Source organism: Pomacea canaliculata, linkage group LG4 (genome assembly GCF_003073045.1).
Source record: "Pomacea canaliculata isolate SZHN2017 linkage group LG4, ASM307304v1, whole genome shotgun sequence".
NCBI classification, from domain to species: Eukaryota; Metazoa; Mollusca; class Gastropoda; order Architaenioglossa; family Ampullariidae; genus Pomacea; species Pomacea canaliculata.
The window spans coordinates 10,143,684-10,164,286 of NC_037593.1; the positions used below are offsets into that span (position 1 = coordinate 10,143,684).

General features: G+C 37.3%; 1 protein-coding gene across 2 annotated transcripts; it reads right to left on the reverse strand.

Annotated features, from left to right (window-relative positions):
- Positions 1-22: 22 nt before the first annotated feature.
- On the reverse strand, positions 23-19,564 carry LOC112561347 (phosphorylase b kinase gamma catalytic chain, skeletal muscle/heart isoform-like). 2 transcript variants are annotated; one of them, XM_025233766.1, is made up of 13 exons: positions 19,424-19,564; positions 16,016-16,250; positions 13,289-13,464; positions 11,496-11,550; positions 8,768-8,833; positions 8,355-8,427; positions 7,680-7,770; positions 7,236-7,326; positions 6,100-6,129; positions 5,090-5,213; positions 4,706-4,786; positions 4,402-4,443; positions 23-3,813 (listed from the first exon to the last, which is right to left on the reverse strand). In XM_025233766.1, the coding sequence occupies exons 2-13, from the start codon at positions 16,111-16,113 to the stop codon at positions 3,571-3,573; spliced, it is 1,170 nt and encodes a 389-aa protein (XP_025089551.1). In that variant the 5' UTR covers positions 16,114-16,250; positions 19,424-19,564; the 3' UTR covers positions 23-3,570. The 2 variants fall into 2 exon arrangements, with proteins under 2 accessions (XP_025089551.1, XP_025089550.1); XM_025233765.1 differs by lacking the exons at positions 16,016-16,250; positions 19,424-19,564 and adding an exon at positions 14,129-15,476.
- Positions 19,565-20,603: the final 1,039 nt, after the last annotated feature.

Consider the following 20,603-nt stretch of genomic DNA (forward strand, 5'->3'; position numbering starts at 1 on the left):
AAAAAAAAAACAAAGCCTGTGGTGTTTGATATTGTTTGTATTTGCTAATGTCTCGCAGAAAATGAAATATTAGCTCATTCAATACGTTTGAAATTGATGTGATTGAGCTATACCTGTGAAGAGATTCAAATCTGCAGGTGCAAACTGTAAAGGAGCTTTAATTCTTGCTTCACTACGACTGTTGACCATTCCATATACAGAATCACCAGCATTTCACTGGCGAGATTTTGTAGCCACTGGTGAGGATTCCTAATTCGCGTGATATAAGGCTGATATTAATGAACCTCTTATCACAGGGTCAAAATTGTTAGGTCAAATTTACACCTTAAATTTTTAATATTTCTTGCAGTAGCTGCACAAAACATAGCTGGAGTATGATATGAGAAGTGACCATAGAAGATGAAATCTCAATCGCTTTAAAAACCTTATGAAATTACTGAACATCCATTTTTCTCTTTTTTTTTTTTTTTTGTAATTTGACAAAAGAAAAACCTGCATGGTGAGAAACCCTAACGTCTAGCTACTCAAAACAACCAGCATGGGGGGAAAAACAACAATCCTTATCTGGATACAAACCAATATCATACCAAAAACTAAATCTTTGAAATTGTCTTTAAGAGTTTGCACACTTTTATATTTTCTGTTATGCTTTCACAATTCTCAATATCAGCATTTACAAGTGCTGACATAAAAGCACATCATTCATTGGATTCTGATGGCCAAGATATTAACATCAAAAGCACCACAGTGTTTAAGAGGAGGTGGAGCGTTCATTTTTTTAAGTCCACTCCTCGAAATAAGAGAAGGTGCAAGAAGTTTGTACAAAGTGGCATAGTAGGATAATGACAATCTGGATTAAAACCATCTTTGAAACTTATCTTTTAAAAAAAAAATACTTAAGAAGGCTATGCTAACCAAACCATGAGAACTCTGGGGTGATCTTGTGAAAGGATAACTATTTCATTACATAATATAATAAATATCATTGTGCTGCTGAAATGATTTGATTATAATGTAAGCACTGCCAAAGGAAACATTTTCCATTTTTGATATGCAAGATTTTGGAACTCTGGTCAGTTGTGGTAATGATTCTGTATATTACTGTAGCAATGGAAATTTTTTTTTTAATACTGTCTATTCTCTAATCTCAAAACATCCAGTCAGCATAATCAAAGCACTCAAATTATTTAAACTCTCACCAGTCCATACACTATCAAATGCACACAAATCCACCGGTGTCAACTGAAAGTTATTTGCAGTATGTACACTTCCATGAGATGCTAAGTTTTGTGCAGAAGAAAACCCTTTTGTAAAAAATCACGAAGAAAAACTGTGTAAACCATTTCAAGCTTGAGTATATAAATCATGTGTGCACACTTGCATAAATTATTCTAATATTTTAAAGATATAAAACTATGCACACAGTTTGGAACCAGCTAAAGCAAATCATGCAGCAGTTTCAAAAGATGATGATTAGTTAAAATGTAAAGGGCACTGCCAAACCAAATTTACCCCCCCTTTCACGAACAATCACTAGCTTTCTTGAGCTAATCTGTTGTGCAGTGTAGGTACATTCCCATTTAAAATGTTCTTTATACCCAAGTGAGGTTAATAAAATTTTTATGATTGTCATGTTTGAATGCATTTTTTTTTTAAAAGCAGATTTTATCCATACTTCATCAATGCTCAAAAACATTCAGACCCTTTTGTTAATGTTCCTAAAGTTATACTGCAGACATGATGTATGTGAAAGGCAGGTCATTTAAATTCCATTGCTAAATACAAACCTTCATATGGCAACTCATACACATACCAACTTTACTATTTTGGGTCTTCCCTTATAATGTTCATCTAAACCTTCCAGAAAAGTACTGAAAATTTAAGAAATTATACTTTTCTTTTAAGCAACTTTCTATGAATGGTAACTCTTTAAAAACACTACCACAGAAGTCTAGCACATCGGTGTCACTAAAGTAAAATTACAAGCATTGCTAACACAAAAATGATATGTTTTATGGACTTTGTGTCAAGTTCTGACAACACAAAAATCACATGAAACTAGTGCTTCCTGCTGAAATGTGTTCTGCATCGACATTGACATGCTATAACTGATCAAATGGTCCAGAAAGCTGCATTACAAACAAGTGCTGTGCCTTTGCGCATCACACTTTTCAAGGTGTAAATCTAGCATATTCCACTGATGACTTATCTCAGGATACTGTTTAAGGATATTTTAAACCATCCTTTTCATTTCCTTCAGCAACAATTTGAATAAAATGTGAACTGGATCACAAAAGATTAATCTTCTACAAGCTGAAAGCTATCACAGAATATGCCACATTATCATCATCCACTAACAAAACCACTGGTTGAAACAGGCATACTGCCAAGTATAGCATTCAGTGTAAAAAATAGTTCCCATTACTTCCCTTACAAGAACCTTCTATAAAAGGAAATCAGCCACAAAAAGTTTTCCTAACCTGGTTTTTAGCAAAACTGCGAACATTGTACAACCATGAATGTCATGCAAAAACATCTCACAATAACTTAAAACTCACCATAGTCTTTTAACTAGAAACTGGATGTAAAATATTTTATAAGTGTAACAATGGAAGAAAATACAGTACGTCTTCTGTGCTCCAACACCTCTTGCAGTCTCCTTTGCACACATACACATACATTTATAAATACCACGCACACACAGAGATAGGTATGTATATGTACACAAAATTTCTGCATGTGAATGTATATTCACACACAACCATGTAATCAGGTTTCATCAAGCAGACTTCTGTGACTTTGTGCATGATGAAACTTTCAAAATATTTATAAAAATGGTGAGGGAATCACAAGTAGGAATTATATCCACAAGACTTAGTGAACATTAACGCTGTTGTGATGGTAGCCATCCAAACACTTTTGTTATGCTTTTGTTGATTTATGGTAAAACCATTCTATAAGCATGTAAGCTGGTTGTACAACCTAGGGCATGGGGAAAAATGAACAGTTTGCATTCATTTTAAGCAAACTTTAAATGGGTTGTTACAAACTGCTTTTTATTCCACCTGCACTGTTTGCTGCCACAGATTTAACACCTTTAACATGATTCTCTATTCTTTATGTTGTAAACCAGCTCCTTATTCATGTCAATTCGTTGTTTAGTCTCCTATTTTCCAGCCAGTTTAAAATAATAAGATAAAAAGTATCAACCAAACATTTTTTTTCACAAAAGCTACAGTAAATGAGATCTCCAAATTGATTCATGTAACAGTGAATTTTTTTAAACTAAAATCACTCAAAAATAAACAAAGGAAAAAAAGACCCATGCTTTATTGTTTAAAAGCACGTAATAAAAGTATGACTCGTTTTTAATTCAGGGAGCTTTCATAAAGATAAGTACAGCCAGAAGGGCTAGTAGCCTTAAAGAAAACAAAAATGAAGTGTGGGATGGAAGAAAAATATTTAACATCATTCAGTTTGCCGAGTCCGACCTTCTTACACAGCCATATGAAAGCAACACAAAAAAAAAACTATAATCAGAAATGTCTCTTAAGATGTGGATTGTGCAAGTTATTGTAAACATGGCAAAGTCTTCCAATCATCTCGCATTGAATGTTCGAAGAGAGCGGCACGGTTTTGGTTGTCTCCCCTCTTGACCCAATGTGCATACATGCAGAAAGCGATGCCATCTATCAATTTGCGAAAGTTCTTGACACCATAGGGATTTGTCACCAATACCTCCACAGACACTGGTTGAGGATGATGATAAAAGTACTTAAGTCGAAAGTAAAACCGCAGACAAATGATTGCAATCTGGAAATCAAAAAAGAAGTTATGTTACTGTACAAACAGGCTTAAAACACCAGTAGTTTTACAGATAAAAATATTTGCCATTACTCTTACTAGTGTGTAAATGTTGAAAAACTGTGAATGACAGCTCCAGGAGGTACCACTGCATGATGTCACATACTAAACACTTAGCATTGACAAATATAGTTAAATAAAATATAAGATCAAGCTGCACTACATTGAACTATTCAAACTGATGTGAATTTTTCAAATAAAAGTTTACATTACCAAATTAGTTTGATTATATGGCAAAGGCATGTTAAGCAAACCAGGATGTAAAACGGTGTTAGATCCATGCAAACTCGCAATATGACCAGCCCAACCTATATGTCTCAAACAAAAAGGTCCATTTCCAGTAGCTTATATCCAAGTTAATACAGCTGACAGGACATTTTTCTTCATGGCAACTGTACCAAGAAAGTGAAACAGCTTTAAGAATATTTTTTTCTGTTGTACATTTCAGCAACGGAAAACTATCCCCATCACTCCCACCTCTCACTAGGTATTAGGAAACAATATTAGGCGACAAGACATACTGAATGTTGTTCTTACCCTGAATGTTCGGCGTGGATAGAATGTCTTAGCTTTTTCCACCTGAAATTAAACCACAACTAAATAAGCTATTCACGTCATACTGCTACAGAATAATGAAGCAAAACTATACTGTCCTTATGGTGCATACGTTTGACAATGATTTATATTTATGTGCATAGACAGAATGGGCAAAAAAGAGAGAGAGAAGTCCACAAAGGATTTTTTTAATTACGTCTAATTTACTAAAATTGTTATGGCAATATTTACAAAAATCAATCCTAACTCACTGAATATCTTGCTGTGTTAAAGAAAATAAACAGACCTCTCTTTTGAAGAAAGGATGGTTGAGAGCTTGCTCAGCTGTATATCTATCCTTGGGTGAGACAACCAGCAGATGCCGAATCTGCAAGAATATTTCAGGGTAACTGTTTCTTAAACATTTTTTCTTTCTAAAAGAACCTATTTACATAACCCTTCAACAGACACCTTTCTCTTTTCGTTGTGGGATATGCTTGTTGTCAAAAGAGAACAAGAGACAGAGAAGGCAAGTCACCATGCCCAAACTTGTCATTTGTTCTGTCAGAAATTTTAACCTCATATTACTCTCAACACTTCATGCATAAACTTGCATATATGTATATGTACAAAAGAGCACACAATCTTGCGCATTAACACAAATACAAACACACTGACATCATCCACTGACCAAATCTTTGGGTGCATCAGAAATATCATCCCATTCTGGTGAGCTGAAGGTATAGTTGCCCTGCATAATAGACCTCAACATCATCATCTGCTTGCGGTGCCAAAAGGGAGGAGACCCGCACAATCTGCATCAACAAAGATGATTTTCCAACATCTCAATAAATTAAAAAAAAAACTTCTTCTACGAATCTGTCTTTTATAATCACTAAATTTAAGACTAGACATTTGTACAAATCTGTTGTTTAATGTTCCTATAAATCAGGCAGGCAAGTACAAAGAAAACCTGGTGCTAGTGATAGACGTCAGTTAAACCCCAGTTTTAACGTCTGTCACTAACCTCAAGATCAGGTGAGATTTGTTTTGCCACTCCTGTTTTGACAAACTCTAAACTTAAAATATTTTCTGCTTAGTGGTAAAGATGAATAACTGGAAAAAACTAGCTATACAGGTAGTCCTCGACTTACAACATTGATCCGTTCTTATGCAGCGGCGTAAACCGAATTTCGACATAAGTCAGATCATACATTCATACAATACTGTACCATAATAACAGCACAGTACAGCAAACACTTAGCCTATCCAAACACCTATCCTATCACAGTACCCTACACAATTATCAATAAACATAAGTACAGTACAATATTGTGCAGTACAGTACACTTTGTTATCACTGTCGCTTTCATAGGAGCAGATCCTTTCACATGTTCAAGGATGCGATCTTTATCCTTTATAATCGTAGCGACAGTCGAACGACTAAATCCTAATGACCTGCTAATTTCTGTTGCGGTTTCCCCCTTCTCAGATTGCCTGATGATTTCCGCCGCACGTACAGTTCGACTTACGACGCTAAACCTCGTAAGTCGGAATGAGCGTCGTATAAAGCGTTGTAACCACGAAACGACCTAACTCAAGACTTTCGTAACCCGAGGACTACCTGTATAGCTATATGTTCTAAATTTAAGATAATGGAAACAAATCTCAATTAAATTTAAAATAATAAAATTAACTTACAGTGTATACATGATGACACCACAAGCCCACCTGCAACGCAAAAATAAGTTAAATAATAAGGAATCATGGGAATAAGACCAATGGCTTGAAATATGCAAAAAAAATGTTTGCTCTCCTTACAATGCTAATGAAGCAAACAATCCACTCGAATTAAGGCTATACAAAGTGCTGCCATTTTGAGGAAAATGCTAACATACAAAAATTATAATCCAGCCTGCAAATGCTCCTATCCACTCTACAGTTCCTTTGTTACTAGGTTCCTCTTTGCGCTTTTTGTATTAGTCTTCTATTTGTCATCAATACTGTTGTTTATCCCTCTGTTCATTTATTGTTTGTTCTTCTGTCCCTCGTATGTTGTCCATATCTTGTTTGTGTTCTTAAGCGCTACAAGCATGCTCCTTGTAAGTGCAAGTATGCACTATACAAATCTTGTGCTTATTATTACTAACAGAATGGATGAAAATGGTGGCTTTTTTTGGCTGCAAAATGCCTCTTTAAAAAACCACGATAAGTTCACAACCTGCCGGAAAAGCTGTCAATTTAATGGTCTAAATACGTATCAATAAGGATGGCAAACTTTCGACATCGGGAGTGGGGAAAAAAAATGTTAAAGTTGGGTAGATAAGAACACTTTGTTTAAGAAGTGGAAAGAAAAGTTAATTCAGTGATAGTGTTGCCAGTTAAAGCCATCAAAAGTTGTAAGAAAGAATTTGCTTCACATGCTGAGGAGGAGTGTAAAATATCAATGTGTGAGAATAAAAAAAAGTTACTTTCAAGGATTGATGTGATAGCGTTACTGAGCAAACATATGAAGCCTAGAAACTGAGAGAGATTGTGCCTGCTGTGAGAGGGGCAACCATGGAGTCTTATATCTGTATAAAAGTGTTCTTTCATTAGACTTTACTTCAGTGATGTGAGATATCTTATTTTCTTTACTAACTAGACAGCATATGGATGACACTGGACCGCATTGGACAAACCCTCTTATGGAATTAATAGGGTTGTGAGAAAAAGGGAGACACCATAAAAAAACCACAAAATAGACCTCTCAATTACTTAGAACATACAAGGGATATGACAATGAAGGTGGCAGTTTAACACCAAAGCAATATAAATATATCTATTCATATACTCACATATCAACTGCCAGACCATAGCCAGGAGCATCCTCATACATAGAAACTGACAACACTTCTGGGGCCAAATAGCCTGGTGTTCCACATAGCTCTGTAGGCAAGATCAACAGTTGAATGGGATTACAATACATGTAAAATAAATATAAATATCTCCCCATTAAGTAGCGGTTGGAGCCGTAAATAAAATGGGTTTTTTCAATGACAAAATTAGGCAGCGAACTAAAAATCAGAAATGAATTTAAAAGTCTCCTGGCAACAGGCCACTCTCAAACAAGAACAGTTTCCAATCTGCATGTCTATAGCAAAACCTTAATCACATTAGGAGAAAAAAATAAAGGAAGTGAATGTCACATTTAATGAAATATCAGCAGTGAGGGGAGTAAAAAATTAAAGAATAAAAAAAAAAAAAAAAAAAAAAAAGTGTTTGATCTGATATGTTCTCACCTGTCAGTTCCTCTTCAGGTTTTATCACTGTAGCAAAACCAAAGTCTGATACTTTAATGTTAAGGTCATCATCCAGGAGTATATTTTCAGGCTACAAAAGAAAGTTGTAAAAAAAATGTATGATTAAATTTAAGATTGTCAAATCCCTTCATAAACAAGAGCTCATCATTCTGTCCACATTCTGCATTATCTCCCCTGGATTACCATTGCTAGATACTGTATCAAAAATCTACACTTCAGGTTTAATTTCTGTATAACACAAAATAGTTTGTCATCGCATCATGTCCTTCACTTTAGGATATAGTGTCTGAAGAGCTGTCAGTATGGCAGTCAGCTCAGCTGTGAATATTGAGGTATATGTTGGGAGTTTGCTGGAGATGGTCAGGCTGTCGAGGGAGTAGATGGCCAGTCCAGTTGTTGTGTCTCTGGGTTGTAAAATCCGTCAGCAGAGAACTGTTAATAGCCTTTGTACGTAGTGTTTAGTTTGAGTGCTTACTTTTGTTCTGATTTGATTTTGGTGTTTTCTTTGTTACAGTCTGTGAAGTCAATGTCTATCTGTGGTTGTGTCCATGGTGGTGATTGCATGTTAGTATGTGGGTAAAAGGCTATGATATATATATACACTTCACAAAGTAAAATACAGTAAAATTTTCTTGGGATATTGTTTTCACTGACCTTGAGATCTCTATGCACAATATTACGCTTGTGAAGGTAGTTTACACACTCCAATAGCTGTCGCATGAAGAATCTATATCAAGAGCATGAACAAACTATCACTGTTGTGATCAATATAACAAAATATAAATAAATATCACATCACTATTTGTGCTGTAACAAAGGACTAGTGAATTTTTTTCAAACCTTACATGTTCAATTTCTGTTAGTCTGGCTAGTAGTAATTCTGTGTTATAAACACCTGTCACAATTCAGCTACCCATCCATACCATCCTCACAAGAAACTATCAGCCCTTTGTAATGGCTTCAGAATGTTTGTTCAATGTACCACAACAAAACCCTGCTACTTATTAGGGTTGCTTCTTTTCACAATAGCATTTTGTAACAGGAGTATTTTCTTTTAGGGAACTCACCTAGTTCTTTTCTCTGATAAAGATACCACTTGTGTCAGGTAATCAAAAAGCTCCCCTTTACGACATCTGGTAAAGTAAAAATGCATATTAAAATTCACATACGCAATTAAATATACATGTGTACACATGTATGTATGTGTGGGTGGGTGCGCATGCCAAGTTAGTTTCCAAAAATTTCAGAATGTTTGTTCAATGCACCACAACAAAAGCCTGCTGCGTATAAAATATTTTGGTGAACGTTCTGTCAGGAAACAATGCAGCCTTCATGCAATACCTCGTTCAACCACTAACGTCAAGGGGGGAGGGGGGAATCCAGTTTTGCTAAATACGCTCATGGTTACACAGTCGCAAGGTTGTAGTGCACGCAAACAAGCACTATCTGGTTCAATTGTGGGCCATGCACGGTTTTTGACCTTTTGCACACGGCAAGGTAGATCCTCGCCTTCCTCTTGGCTAATGCAGAACAGATCGTGTTCCCTACCGCCAGACCTACATTTCAGGAGCACGGGGTGAGAAAGGCGCGGAGCTGCATGATGGTTGCCAGGAAGACACGTCTGACACAAGTTGTGTGTGATGCACTTCTTCGACGCTATCACGCGAGATGTGACTAGGTTATCTAGTAATTCCGCTCGAATCTTAACATTCAACCACCGAAGTTTTTTTTGTTTTTGTTTGGCTTTTTTTTTTTTTTTTGGGGGGGGGGGGGGGGGAAGGTTTGCGAGTGCTACCTGATCACAAGCCTAAAAGGTCAGGTGCCCCTGCAGTTTCGGTGCAGGCATCCCAAAATCGAAACTGAAGGCTTTTATGAGCGCGCAACAGCAGGGTGGGAAAGGGAAGGAAGCGAGGGAGGGGGCAGTTGGAAAATCACCGACTTTCTGAGAACCCGCGCCAACCTCCTGCACGGGCGGAGCGTGGTTCTAAACCACTACCTCGTGCAATTGCGTCATCAGACCTGGATTGTAAACAAGCAGCCGCCGAGCTGCCCTAGTTTACAGCGACCCTTCTCCCACGGCATCCTACTAACGCGGTTGATAGAATCTGAAGGGTTTAGGTTGCCTGTCGGTTGGGCCTCCTGTGTGCTTACGTGTGCGCATGAAACTTCGATCTTTCAGAAAGCATTTAATAGTAAGCCTTGGTAAGATTTCACACATGTAACCCTGGATCCACCCTCTTATTGAAAACACAGACGATTCTTGGTGTTCATCACTGCACGTTCTACTGCAAGCGTTCCTGGTTGACGAGTGGTTCAGTGGTACTCCGGGACTGTGGCGTGATGGACCTGACTAACCGACACAACCCACACACACCAACGCACCAGATACTCGAGGATCGACTGGCGGTGTAGCAGATGTCCCTCCCGTTGCGCAACTAAAGCAGCCGTGCGTGACGTCACATGGCGCCCCTCCCGCGGAATGCAGGTGTTAATGACAGTGTCACGCGTCACGACCGAGTCAACGGCTGGAGAGTACCCCGGCTATCACATTATTTTCTCCACACCACACATCCGTCATACCCGTAATGTATCTTAGTGTCATGTCCCTTGACGCGAATACTCCTCTGACTTTGGTTTCTGTCTCAGTGTTAGCATAAATGGAATGTCACCTGCTGCCTCTCACTAATCAGAAGTCCCCGTGTAGGGCTAGGCTAACATTATCAATGTCGTCTTCATCATTATAGCTTTATCATCAATTGCTTCCACAGAGAACCACAGAGTGAAAGCTTAAATTGTTGACTACCAATTAAACTGTAAATTGCTAGGCATCAGTCTTGTTAAAAGCTCCAGGTATATTACCACCAGCCAAAGAACTAATACAGACATAAAAGACAAACTGGAAAAGTCCTATATTCTTTACTTAACAACCACTTTAGTCATGCTGTGAATACAGCGAATAAATGACCTCAAACTGGCTGACCCCTTTATCTTGATCACTTCTGTGGTTAGGTATGCTTTGTGTTTGCTCTTCGCTGCTATCTCTAAACTCCACATAGAGCTTCCAGTGTGAGGGACAGGCACTACCATCATCAAGAATGAGAATAGCTGATTTTTTCCAAGCTAGGTCATCTCATCATCCTCCTTATACTATTATCACAGAAACTACGATCCAGCTATACAAGGATTTTTTGGTCAGTTTCCAAAAAAGTCATGGTTAACTGGTCAGATCACAAAGGAATTTCCTGAAGTGCACCTGGTGTTTTCCAGAGACACAGTAGCACTACACAGGCATTCAAATTTTGAACTGCATTCATTAGCACCATCAAGGATTCCCACTTAAGGCAATGACAGCATAATTAATGAAAATATGCCAATACCAATAATGTAGAAACAAATAATAGGTTTTTAATAGTAAGAACTGTCTCCAGTAACTAGCATGTAAACTATCTATCTATTCTATTCCTCTTCGTGCATCAGATTGCACATAAGGCCTCAACCAGAGTCCGCCACAGATGTCGATCAGCTGAAACCCGCTTCAAGTGACATCCTGTCCAGCCCTTTCCTTTCCTCTCCCTTTCCACTGTTCTTAGCATGTAAACATTCTGTGTCAAATAAATGCTCTTTGAACAGCTTAAAATCTGATACAATCCAGAATGTTACATTTGTAAAGCCTTGTGTGACCCAAAATCTGCATAGACACATACACAGGCAAGGTGCATATGCTTGTGCACTTACAGATTCACAAATGATTTTGTACAGCAGAAAATGCTTACATCAAAATAAATCAATACTTACAGTTCAAAGACTAGAAATATGAAGGTAGGCGTTTCAAAGTAGTCATGAAGCTCAACTGAAAGCAATGAATGAAAACATGAAATTTATTATCAAATGGATCTCATTTTCTGTGACAGAAATTAAGTCTAATCAACAGTAGCCTCTCTTGTTCATGCATACAATAACACACAACAGCACATAAAAGAGCTATGCACATTAAAGAAACAGATGACTAACAGATTGAGAGCCTTTGCCCATGATGAGATCAATGTGCTGTGTATTAAAAACTAGAAATCAACTGACATATACTGACATACAACTTAAAATTTATAACCACACAATGAAGAAACATAAAACATCTAATGGATGACACCAAAGCAAACATAAGTTAACTGCATGGAAGAAGATGGGAATTTGAGATGTGAGCAAAAGAGTTGATTATTAATGCATTCTACCTATGCATCATGCAAGTAAAAACAAACTATGAAAGGCCCCATAACCTTTAAGTTGTTGGTGAGTGAAGTTTTAAAGTCACACTTATCTTGCGAGCAGTTTATCGTTTGTTTTTTGTGGGTGGGGGGAGGGGGTAGTGAGGCAGTGCCCACCTACTCTTGCTTTCTACATTAACTTTTCACAGCTCTCTAGGTGTCCAGTCCCCATTCAGCAGTTAAATCAACTGTGGACAGTATGCTATGCTACTTTGGTATCCAGCCAGCTAATGTGTACACCTGTAGCCTGAAATGCTGGTGCTCTAAACAATCAACTATGCTTTTCTACATACTAAGTGCGATCTAATCAGAAGCAGGAATTTCTCAGTAATTTTGTTGGAATCTCACTGTGTATTACTGTGAAGAGTACTGGATCATCTCACAAAGACAAATCAGATCTATTCATTTCTCTTATAACAGAGATGAAAAGAAAATTGTTCATTACGTACTGTCAGTTTTGAATTTCCTGCACCCACTTATGCTTCACTTGAACAATATTGGATAAGCATCTCATCTAAGTAGGATAACGTCAATAAAAAAAAAAAAATCCAGAAACTTCAAGACCAGGAGATAATATTATTATGCATAACTACTAAGTATTCAGTATTTTCCATGTGCCACAAAAATTGAGAAGTTATTAAATCACACTTACAAGTATGAGATCATAATATATTCTACAAAAGCTTGTGTTAAAAAAATAGAAAAAGGGAAAAAGAAACAAGAATTATGTTGTAGAGGCAGGCTGAGTGCCAAGGGTGAATTGCACAATCATTACTGGCATCAGAGGTGGAAAGGTGCAAGGTGTAATGTAGTCTTCTACTCCTTAATTAAAACATGACTGTGACATCAAACCTTGACAGGCAACCAAAAAAATTAAAGGTAATATGTTAAAGTCAGTTTTCTACAAAAACAGCAAATCCCTCAGCATTGCCATTCTTATTTTATTATTTCCACATGTGTATGTAGCTCAAGGATGCTTTTTTCTATCATAACATTTAATTTTCATGTATTTCTGCATACGCATAGCACACATTAATGATAGAGAAAAGGCCCGAACTTGAAAAATAACAAACAGTAAAGAAGCACAGAAAAAAAGAGCATCGTGAAAAACTGAAATTTAGTTTTTGCTTTAATCACTGACATTTATTGACTACATTATATCACCAGCTGTATTTGTATGATCTGTATAATTTGCATAGTCTGTAGTATTATTTACTCATGATGCACAACTGTGTATCAGTTTCAGAATGTGTTAGTGTGCTGGAATCTGCCATCTGCTACCAAAATATATGCTTGTTTCTTCAAATCATTATAGTGCCAACTTACTGATGTTAGGATGACCATGGCACATCCGCAGAATGTTGACTTCTCGAATGGTATCACGCTTGAGCTGTTCCACAGCCATTCCATCTCCTTTCTCTCCACTGATATCAATGATTTTGACAGCATATTCCTTTGATGTTTTCTTTTCAACCACTCGCCGTACTGTACTGCTCACTCCCCTAAAAACAAAAGTTAAATTTGTAGTCACTTTTGATTCCCTCCTTTATTTCATCTGCATACATAATTATTATAACTACAATGCCGTAAACTAATAATGGAAAATAAACAATCCATACTTGAACAGTACATGACTACAAGCAAACAAAAACAGGCAGCTTCTAAGAATAAAAAATATTCATGGACAAAATCCCTCTTTGCAATATAATGCACGGGAATATATTTTAACGATTAATAAAAAATTGCTTCTTTAATTTATTATCTTTTATGATCATGGATACAAAAATAAGTGGATATTTTTACCAGTGTGCTAAGTTACCAGTGGGCCATGTATACCCAAGTCATATTTGTTTTTGGAATATGTGTGGGCATATACTTACAATGTCAGCAAGTTAGAAAAATATGTATGTTAACTTTAGTCATAATAAGAGTATATGTGTGTGTTTTTTTGTGGTTGGTTTTTTTGGGAGGTGGGGGAGGTGCAAGAGATATGAATATGGAAATGAAAGCTGAATCTGATTGTATAAGGAAATCTGAATCTGTTATTACATAGCTACACAGTCCATAACAATAAATATATCCAATAATACTCTAAAATTATAAAAGCTTGCTAATATGTTTCTTTTCTGCCATAAAAATGCCAGAAGTATAGAAGGGACAGTTTACCTTCCTATCACACCATACAGAATCCAGTCTGCCCGGAATTTGTTAAGATAATGCTCGTGACCAAGTTTTGCATGTGATCTGCAGTCATGTGGCAGTTCTTCCATATGAATGTCTTCGTCCTCCATGGGCACCGGCCCATCATCCAAGTAGGGACTGGACTCAGGTCCATCTTGTGCCGGCACGTTGTTGTTGAGGATGTCACTGGAATCCATTTCAGCGGTATCACGTACTCCTCTAGCTGTGACCGACAAGCACCATGATGCTGCCCGTCTCCTCGCATCCTACCTACCACTACGACTGACGCACCTCATTCTGGCACCAAGCGTCGTCGAGCAGAATTTTCGATGATGTGGCAGGCGGCTTTCTGGTTCTCGAGATGTTATCACACAACGGTGACTTACTCCATTGTTCTCTGTCAACCGCTTCGTATCCGCGTCCCAGTCAGTCGTGTGACCGCGACATCGTCTGTGCTAGTGCAACAACCCTGGTTTCCTGTACAGTTTTCGCAGTAGTCTACATCATTGTCAATACTATATTTAGTTTGACCTAACCTCTTCAAGCAGCAGGTTGTCTGTTTCGACCTTGCTTGGTGAACTTCTCGCAGTTAATCCCACGACTGGATCAGAAATGGGGGGAGGGGGGAAATACACACTCGACACTGTATGATCCGTTGAATAGATGAGTGACACCTCGCAATACGATAGTGTTTAAAAGCTCAATCCAGCTACTTCCCTTGAAACCGGAAACACATCAAAAAGAATAACACGTATGTACAAGTCGTTTACTTTCGAATTTCACGCTGCTTTTCAAGTTAATGGTTGGGTTTTGTTTTCTTCCCCTTCTTAACGATCACCTGTCCAGAGGACACACACAGAGCAGCGAGAGGTTATAAAATCTGGCACGGTTCCGTCAAGGGAGCCTACCATCCGCTGTGCTCCTACTTCTAGCGAATCGGCATGCCGTGTTTACTTAGTGACGGGGCAAGCACGCGCCGCGTGGAGCGACCCACAGACAGCAGCAGCATTCAATCGGATTTTTTTTTTTTTGTAAGATATCCTTTACCCTCCCACTTCCCCTACAAACCGCAGTTTTTGATAGGTTGTTAAGTGGGAGAGGCGGCCATGATGTCCATCCCATGCTCCCCTTCGCACGCCCCTCGCCGTGAGAGCGATGACCTCTGACCGCGGAGCGGAATGGATGCTGATGCAACAGCTGACAAACGTAGCCTATACACGTCCGTGGTTTTCAACACTCGGCTTGGTCGTGGAATGAGGTTAGCTTGCATCGGGCTTCGCAAAGCCTCGCTATAAACCCCCACGTCTGCAAATGACCATAGCGCTCTTGGGCTGTTTAGCCCTGAAAGGACCGTTGACCGTTTCGGAAGTTCTAAAATTCCCCAGTAAATATATCCATACCCAACACGTGTGTTTCTCCACCCACTTCTCTGTAGGCCTCGACTATTCCCGCCTGGTTTACCTTATCGATGAACAGAGGCAGGGGTCGACCAGGCAGCTGAACATCAACAGGATGTGTACTTTACAGTGATAACCAAATTTTAAAATAAGCATGTTTTCGATGTCTGGACATAACATTTAGGTGAAGTCATATATTATGACTCAAACAAGAAATTAAATTTTTATTTTCGCTCATCTGTGCTAAAAAAAAAAAAGTATACTAACCGAAGAAAGGTGGTCACCGATTATTGAACGACGCAATGAAAAATATATGGTATGACTGCCAAACGTCGTGATGCTAACAATCTTGTAAAGGATTATATAATATTTTAAAAAAACCAACAAAAGACTGAAACCAATTTAAGTGAAACAACAGTATTAATAATGTTTAATAAATCTTTAACGTAAAAAAAAATGAAGTCTGTTCACTCACTTTCCAAGAACATTCCTTGGCTCATATCTTGAGTAGAATTCTTTAGCAGAATCTTGTTCTGGAAGATCAGAATCCGCTTCATCGTTTGTCCTAGTCATGTTATCCGAAAGTTTTCTCTACCACTAAGACTACAAGTCCAATTCAGCAAAGCTGGTAATATACTTTGTTTTATTTAAAACTTGTGATCATTCTCTGAGCCAGCAGCATATACATTTTTCTTTCTTCCCGAATATACCTGAAATGTGAACAAACTTGTGTAATTACTTAATAACTATGGCAAGAGCATGTGACAAAATAACTTAAGCAGGGACCATTGTATATAACATATGGTGTTAACGTAAAACACCAAACACCGCTAGATGAGCATGCTGAAACTATAAAATACTAAATTCCTAATGAGAAAAAATCTTTAACAATTAAAGGATTTTAAAATTGCCACCAAAGAAGCACGTTTATTTTAATATATTCCATGCATTTTCTGATGGACATCACACAAGTCATCCCAAGTTAATGTATTAATTTTTTGTCATTGTCAGAGTCCCTGGAGTTCAAAAGTAAAAATTTACTATCAGATTTTAATTAAAATACAGTTGGTGACTACTCTCTTACACATGTTAAGATACTTGAAGATCAGAAGATGTAGTACATGTATCATTCAAGTATTAATTTTTCTTTTTTTCTAAATGATACAATTATTGTTAATGTATTGATAAATGTAACAGCATTGTCCTGCTTCTACTTTACCAACTATGCTACTGTGATACTGCACATATTCTCCCTTATTAGGTTTGACGTATGATTCATAATCTACATCTGGAAAGCAGTCAAATGGTTAGAGCACTAGAATTAGTGGAAGGATTCATAGACTCTAGTCAGTTCGATGTATATGTGGTTTATCCGAGTTCCTCCAGTTTAACCCAGCTGTGAAATTGGTGCATAACTCTTTTAGAGGACTGAGAAAGGTAAGGCAGAAAGGGCAGGATACTCATTAAAAATCTGCCCCCCCACAAAAGCGCCATCTGTAGCACCTCACTCTCCAGTGACCAAAGGGTTTGAGGATTTTATAATCTACAAAATCATACCATTCATGGACTGCACTGTGATGCACATGTCTTTAACAACTGTGTCCTCATTTAAATAAAACTATTCAAATGTGTCTAATACTTTATTTTTTTTTACTTTACTATGATTAACCTAGACAGTCAAAACTGCATAAAGGCAAACTTAAATAAACATTATCTAGCTAAGAAAGTTTAAAAAAAAATTTCATAATTTGATAAAATAAAACCATGGTGTCAAAAGCTAGGACTCAGAGAAAAATAATATTGTAATTTAAAATCAAATTTTTACTAAATTACAGACAATACTATAGTACATATATGTGCATATATTTTAAATGGAGGGATGGTGGTAATGGATGGATGGTTTATCGGATAAGCAAATGCGGTTCTCAACCTGTGGGGCGCGCCCCCCTTGGGGGGCGTGACGTGCTTACAAGGGGGGAGCGAAGGTGGTCATTTTTTAAAAGTTTCTTATACCGGTATTAGTGAAATTAGCATACATTGCTGGCTAAGGGGGGTGCGCGGACGTACCTTTGTTCGTCAGGGGGGCGTCACAAGTAAAAGGTTGAGAACCGCTGCTCTACCTACTGATGATTTCCTATTATAGGGAGTACGAATGAGGAAGAGGGAGAAAACCTCCAGGAAACAGTCCTGTCAACATGTATCACATGCAGAGGAAAATATGTGTGCCCCAAGACAAGATCTCAAGTCCTTATGATTCTCAATTGCATTATGTTATAATATATAATATTATATAGATTGGTACACTATTGGACCATCCCGAAATGGCAGCTGTAGTGGTAGACACTGGACCTTAATTTTTCATGTGCCACATATATGTAAGCACAATCTATCATAATAGCTGAGAATGTGACTAGCAGGTACCATGGAGATTAAATGAAGTATTCGTAGACCAAAAAAAGTCATCTGCCTATGCTAGCTGCAAATAAAATGCTATGCTGAAAATTCTAAGGAATTTAATGTTTTTAGCCATTATTTCATGTGAAACTTTAGCTGTTTGCAATCTATAATATTTTTCAAGCCACCTCTCACTGTGTCACATGCCAGTTATAGCCCTAGTGTTAGTGGCCTAAAAAAAAATTCCTTTGCCTACAATCATCTGCTGCTCACCACAGTTTGAGCACTTTATGTCCAGACATTTAAAAAGTAAAAGAGTTGAGCTGCTGTGAACAGCCACCTATTAATGAACAGTGAAAGATACAAATGAAAATGTCCCAAATTGAAAGTAAGGAGAAGACATTAACAATAATCTTTCCTGAGTATTAAAGGGCTAATAGCTTTTGATATCTAAAGGACATTACCTCATTATGCTTTTTGGAATGTGGTCAACTCTGTACTTAAAAAAATAATTTTAAACGTTGTAAAACTCTGTAAACACTTTAGTATAAAGAGTTATTAGTTGTAGAAAGAAGAATGCACTAGTATTTTCTTAATTAATGTTGCTGTTGGAAAAGGTTAAGAAATGCATATAAAACAAAATGATTTCAGAAGATATGTTCTATGTTCGATTTGTACACAATTTTTCTGGTATACTCTAAACAATGATTTTAAAGGCAAATTTCTGCAGCAAGATTATAATATTCATCAGCAATCAGCAAATGCATCCAGTCTAACATACATGACTGTATTTAAATCTGATTTATAACAATGTGGAAAGCATTCTACTAAATAATGCTAAAAGATATGAGTATATACACATTCATTAGTTACGGTTATGGAATAATGCTGAATGATAATTGCTCAAAGCCCCTTACGTTTATCTTTAACGATAAGAAATGCCGAATATTTGCTATTCCTTTGATTTATAATATGGGTGTTTTCACCGAAACGTCTCCTATCGGTCACTCAGCTATGAACTTTAGTAACAGTGTTTACTGTATGGGTGTAACTCGTCCTCTTACTGTGCTACGATTCAAAATGTATCGCACTTTCCTTTTCGTATTTTATGCGTTAATAATTATTTTGAATGCGCATTCCGAACTTTGAAGAAAGATGTATTTACAGTTTTTGTTTTGCCTACGACAGCACTTACATAATCTAGCTAACTTCTTTAGCCCCACATTCACTCCAAATAAAAACAAATAAGCACTTATAAGAAGAGGAATGCAGATTTAGCATGAAATAACACGAAAAGTGATTACCCTTGCATTTAACCGTTACCTCTACAAATGATTCTTGTCTTCTTGTACATGGCCGACGTGATTTGGGAGTTAGGGGAGGGGGTCTCTTCGTACCTAGACGCTCACTTCTCTATGCATTGATCTGATCTACAATACAGTTCAGAATTGACACGATCAAATGACAAAGAGTGTAAAATCATACTCACGTATAATGGATGATAAAAAAGGAAACTGGCATCTGAGAGTTTTCACGATGATCATCTCATACTCAACTGTCTGACCTAGCACGGGACGTTACTCTCGCTGTAGTTATGCGTTCGCGCTGCGCTTGTCTGTCTTGCGGAACAATTCGGGCGATAGCCTCAGCAACCTTCACCGACTTTCTCAGTAGCCTTATAGGCAGATGCTAAGCTAGTGTTTGCATCTTTCTTCTCGTGGCTGGAAAAAAATCCCCAGTCGAATTACTGACCCAGATTAAGAGCCAGCAGCTTCGAGACCTAGGTTTGAACTTGTCTAATCGACGTTTCGACTATAATATGCCAAACTTGCTTTAGTAGTACGTGTGTAGCTGTTAAAATGATTGATCGCTGGAAGTGTTTCTAAGGATCATTAATCGGCTATAGCGATCAAATACAATCTGTAGCTAATAGCTACACCATCAGGTTAGCATAGTTAGTGTGATTAATTAGGTGATTAATTTGTTAGATCTCCATGTGCACTAAGATTAATTGGCATTTATATATGGTTTGTTTTAACAGCTATAGTGTGGCGAAACTGCATCTTGACCAAATACATATGTATAGAAGCAGGCTAATTTTTCAGTTGATAATTTATTATGGGATTCGAATGATGTTATAAATATACAATCACTACTTGAACATAGAGTTGTTTACACGTGATCGAGTGGTAAGTAAATGAGGTAAAAGCTATATATAGGACGTTACACGCTACACGAAGGTGTGCCTCATTTAAAAAAAAACAGAAACAAACTCTGCATCTCTTTTACAATAAGATCTCTGGACCTTTGGTTTGTAGACTGTGAACGTATTTTTAGTCTTCGTGCACTTACACAAGGAAGTATGAATTTAAATTATTTCTTATCCTTCACATTTCTCTTAATTTGAAATATTTTCTTCGTGATTGCAGATTTTTCATACCTTTAAATTTTTAACATTGAATACGTAGACACTAATGAAATCTTATTTCTAAACTTCTTGTATTTTGATAAGCATAAGGTATTCTGCCTTCTATTGTAGCTGAATTGTTCGTCTGCTAACGAAAATGTAAGAGTACCATCCCCTGAATTTAAAATTGACTGAATCATCTCCCTTTGTATTATCGTGAAGTCAACCTTATAATCAGAACAAGTAAGAAGAGGTTTTAGAA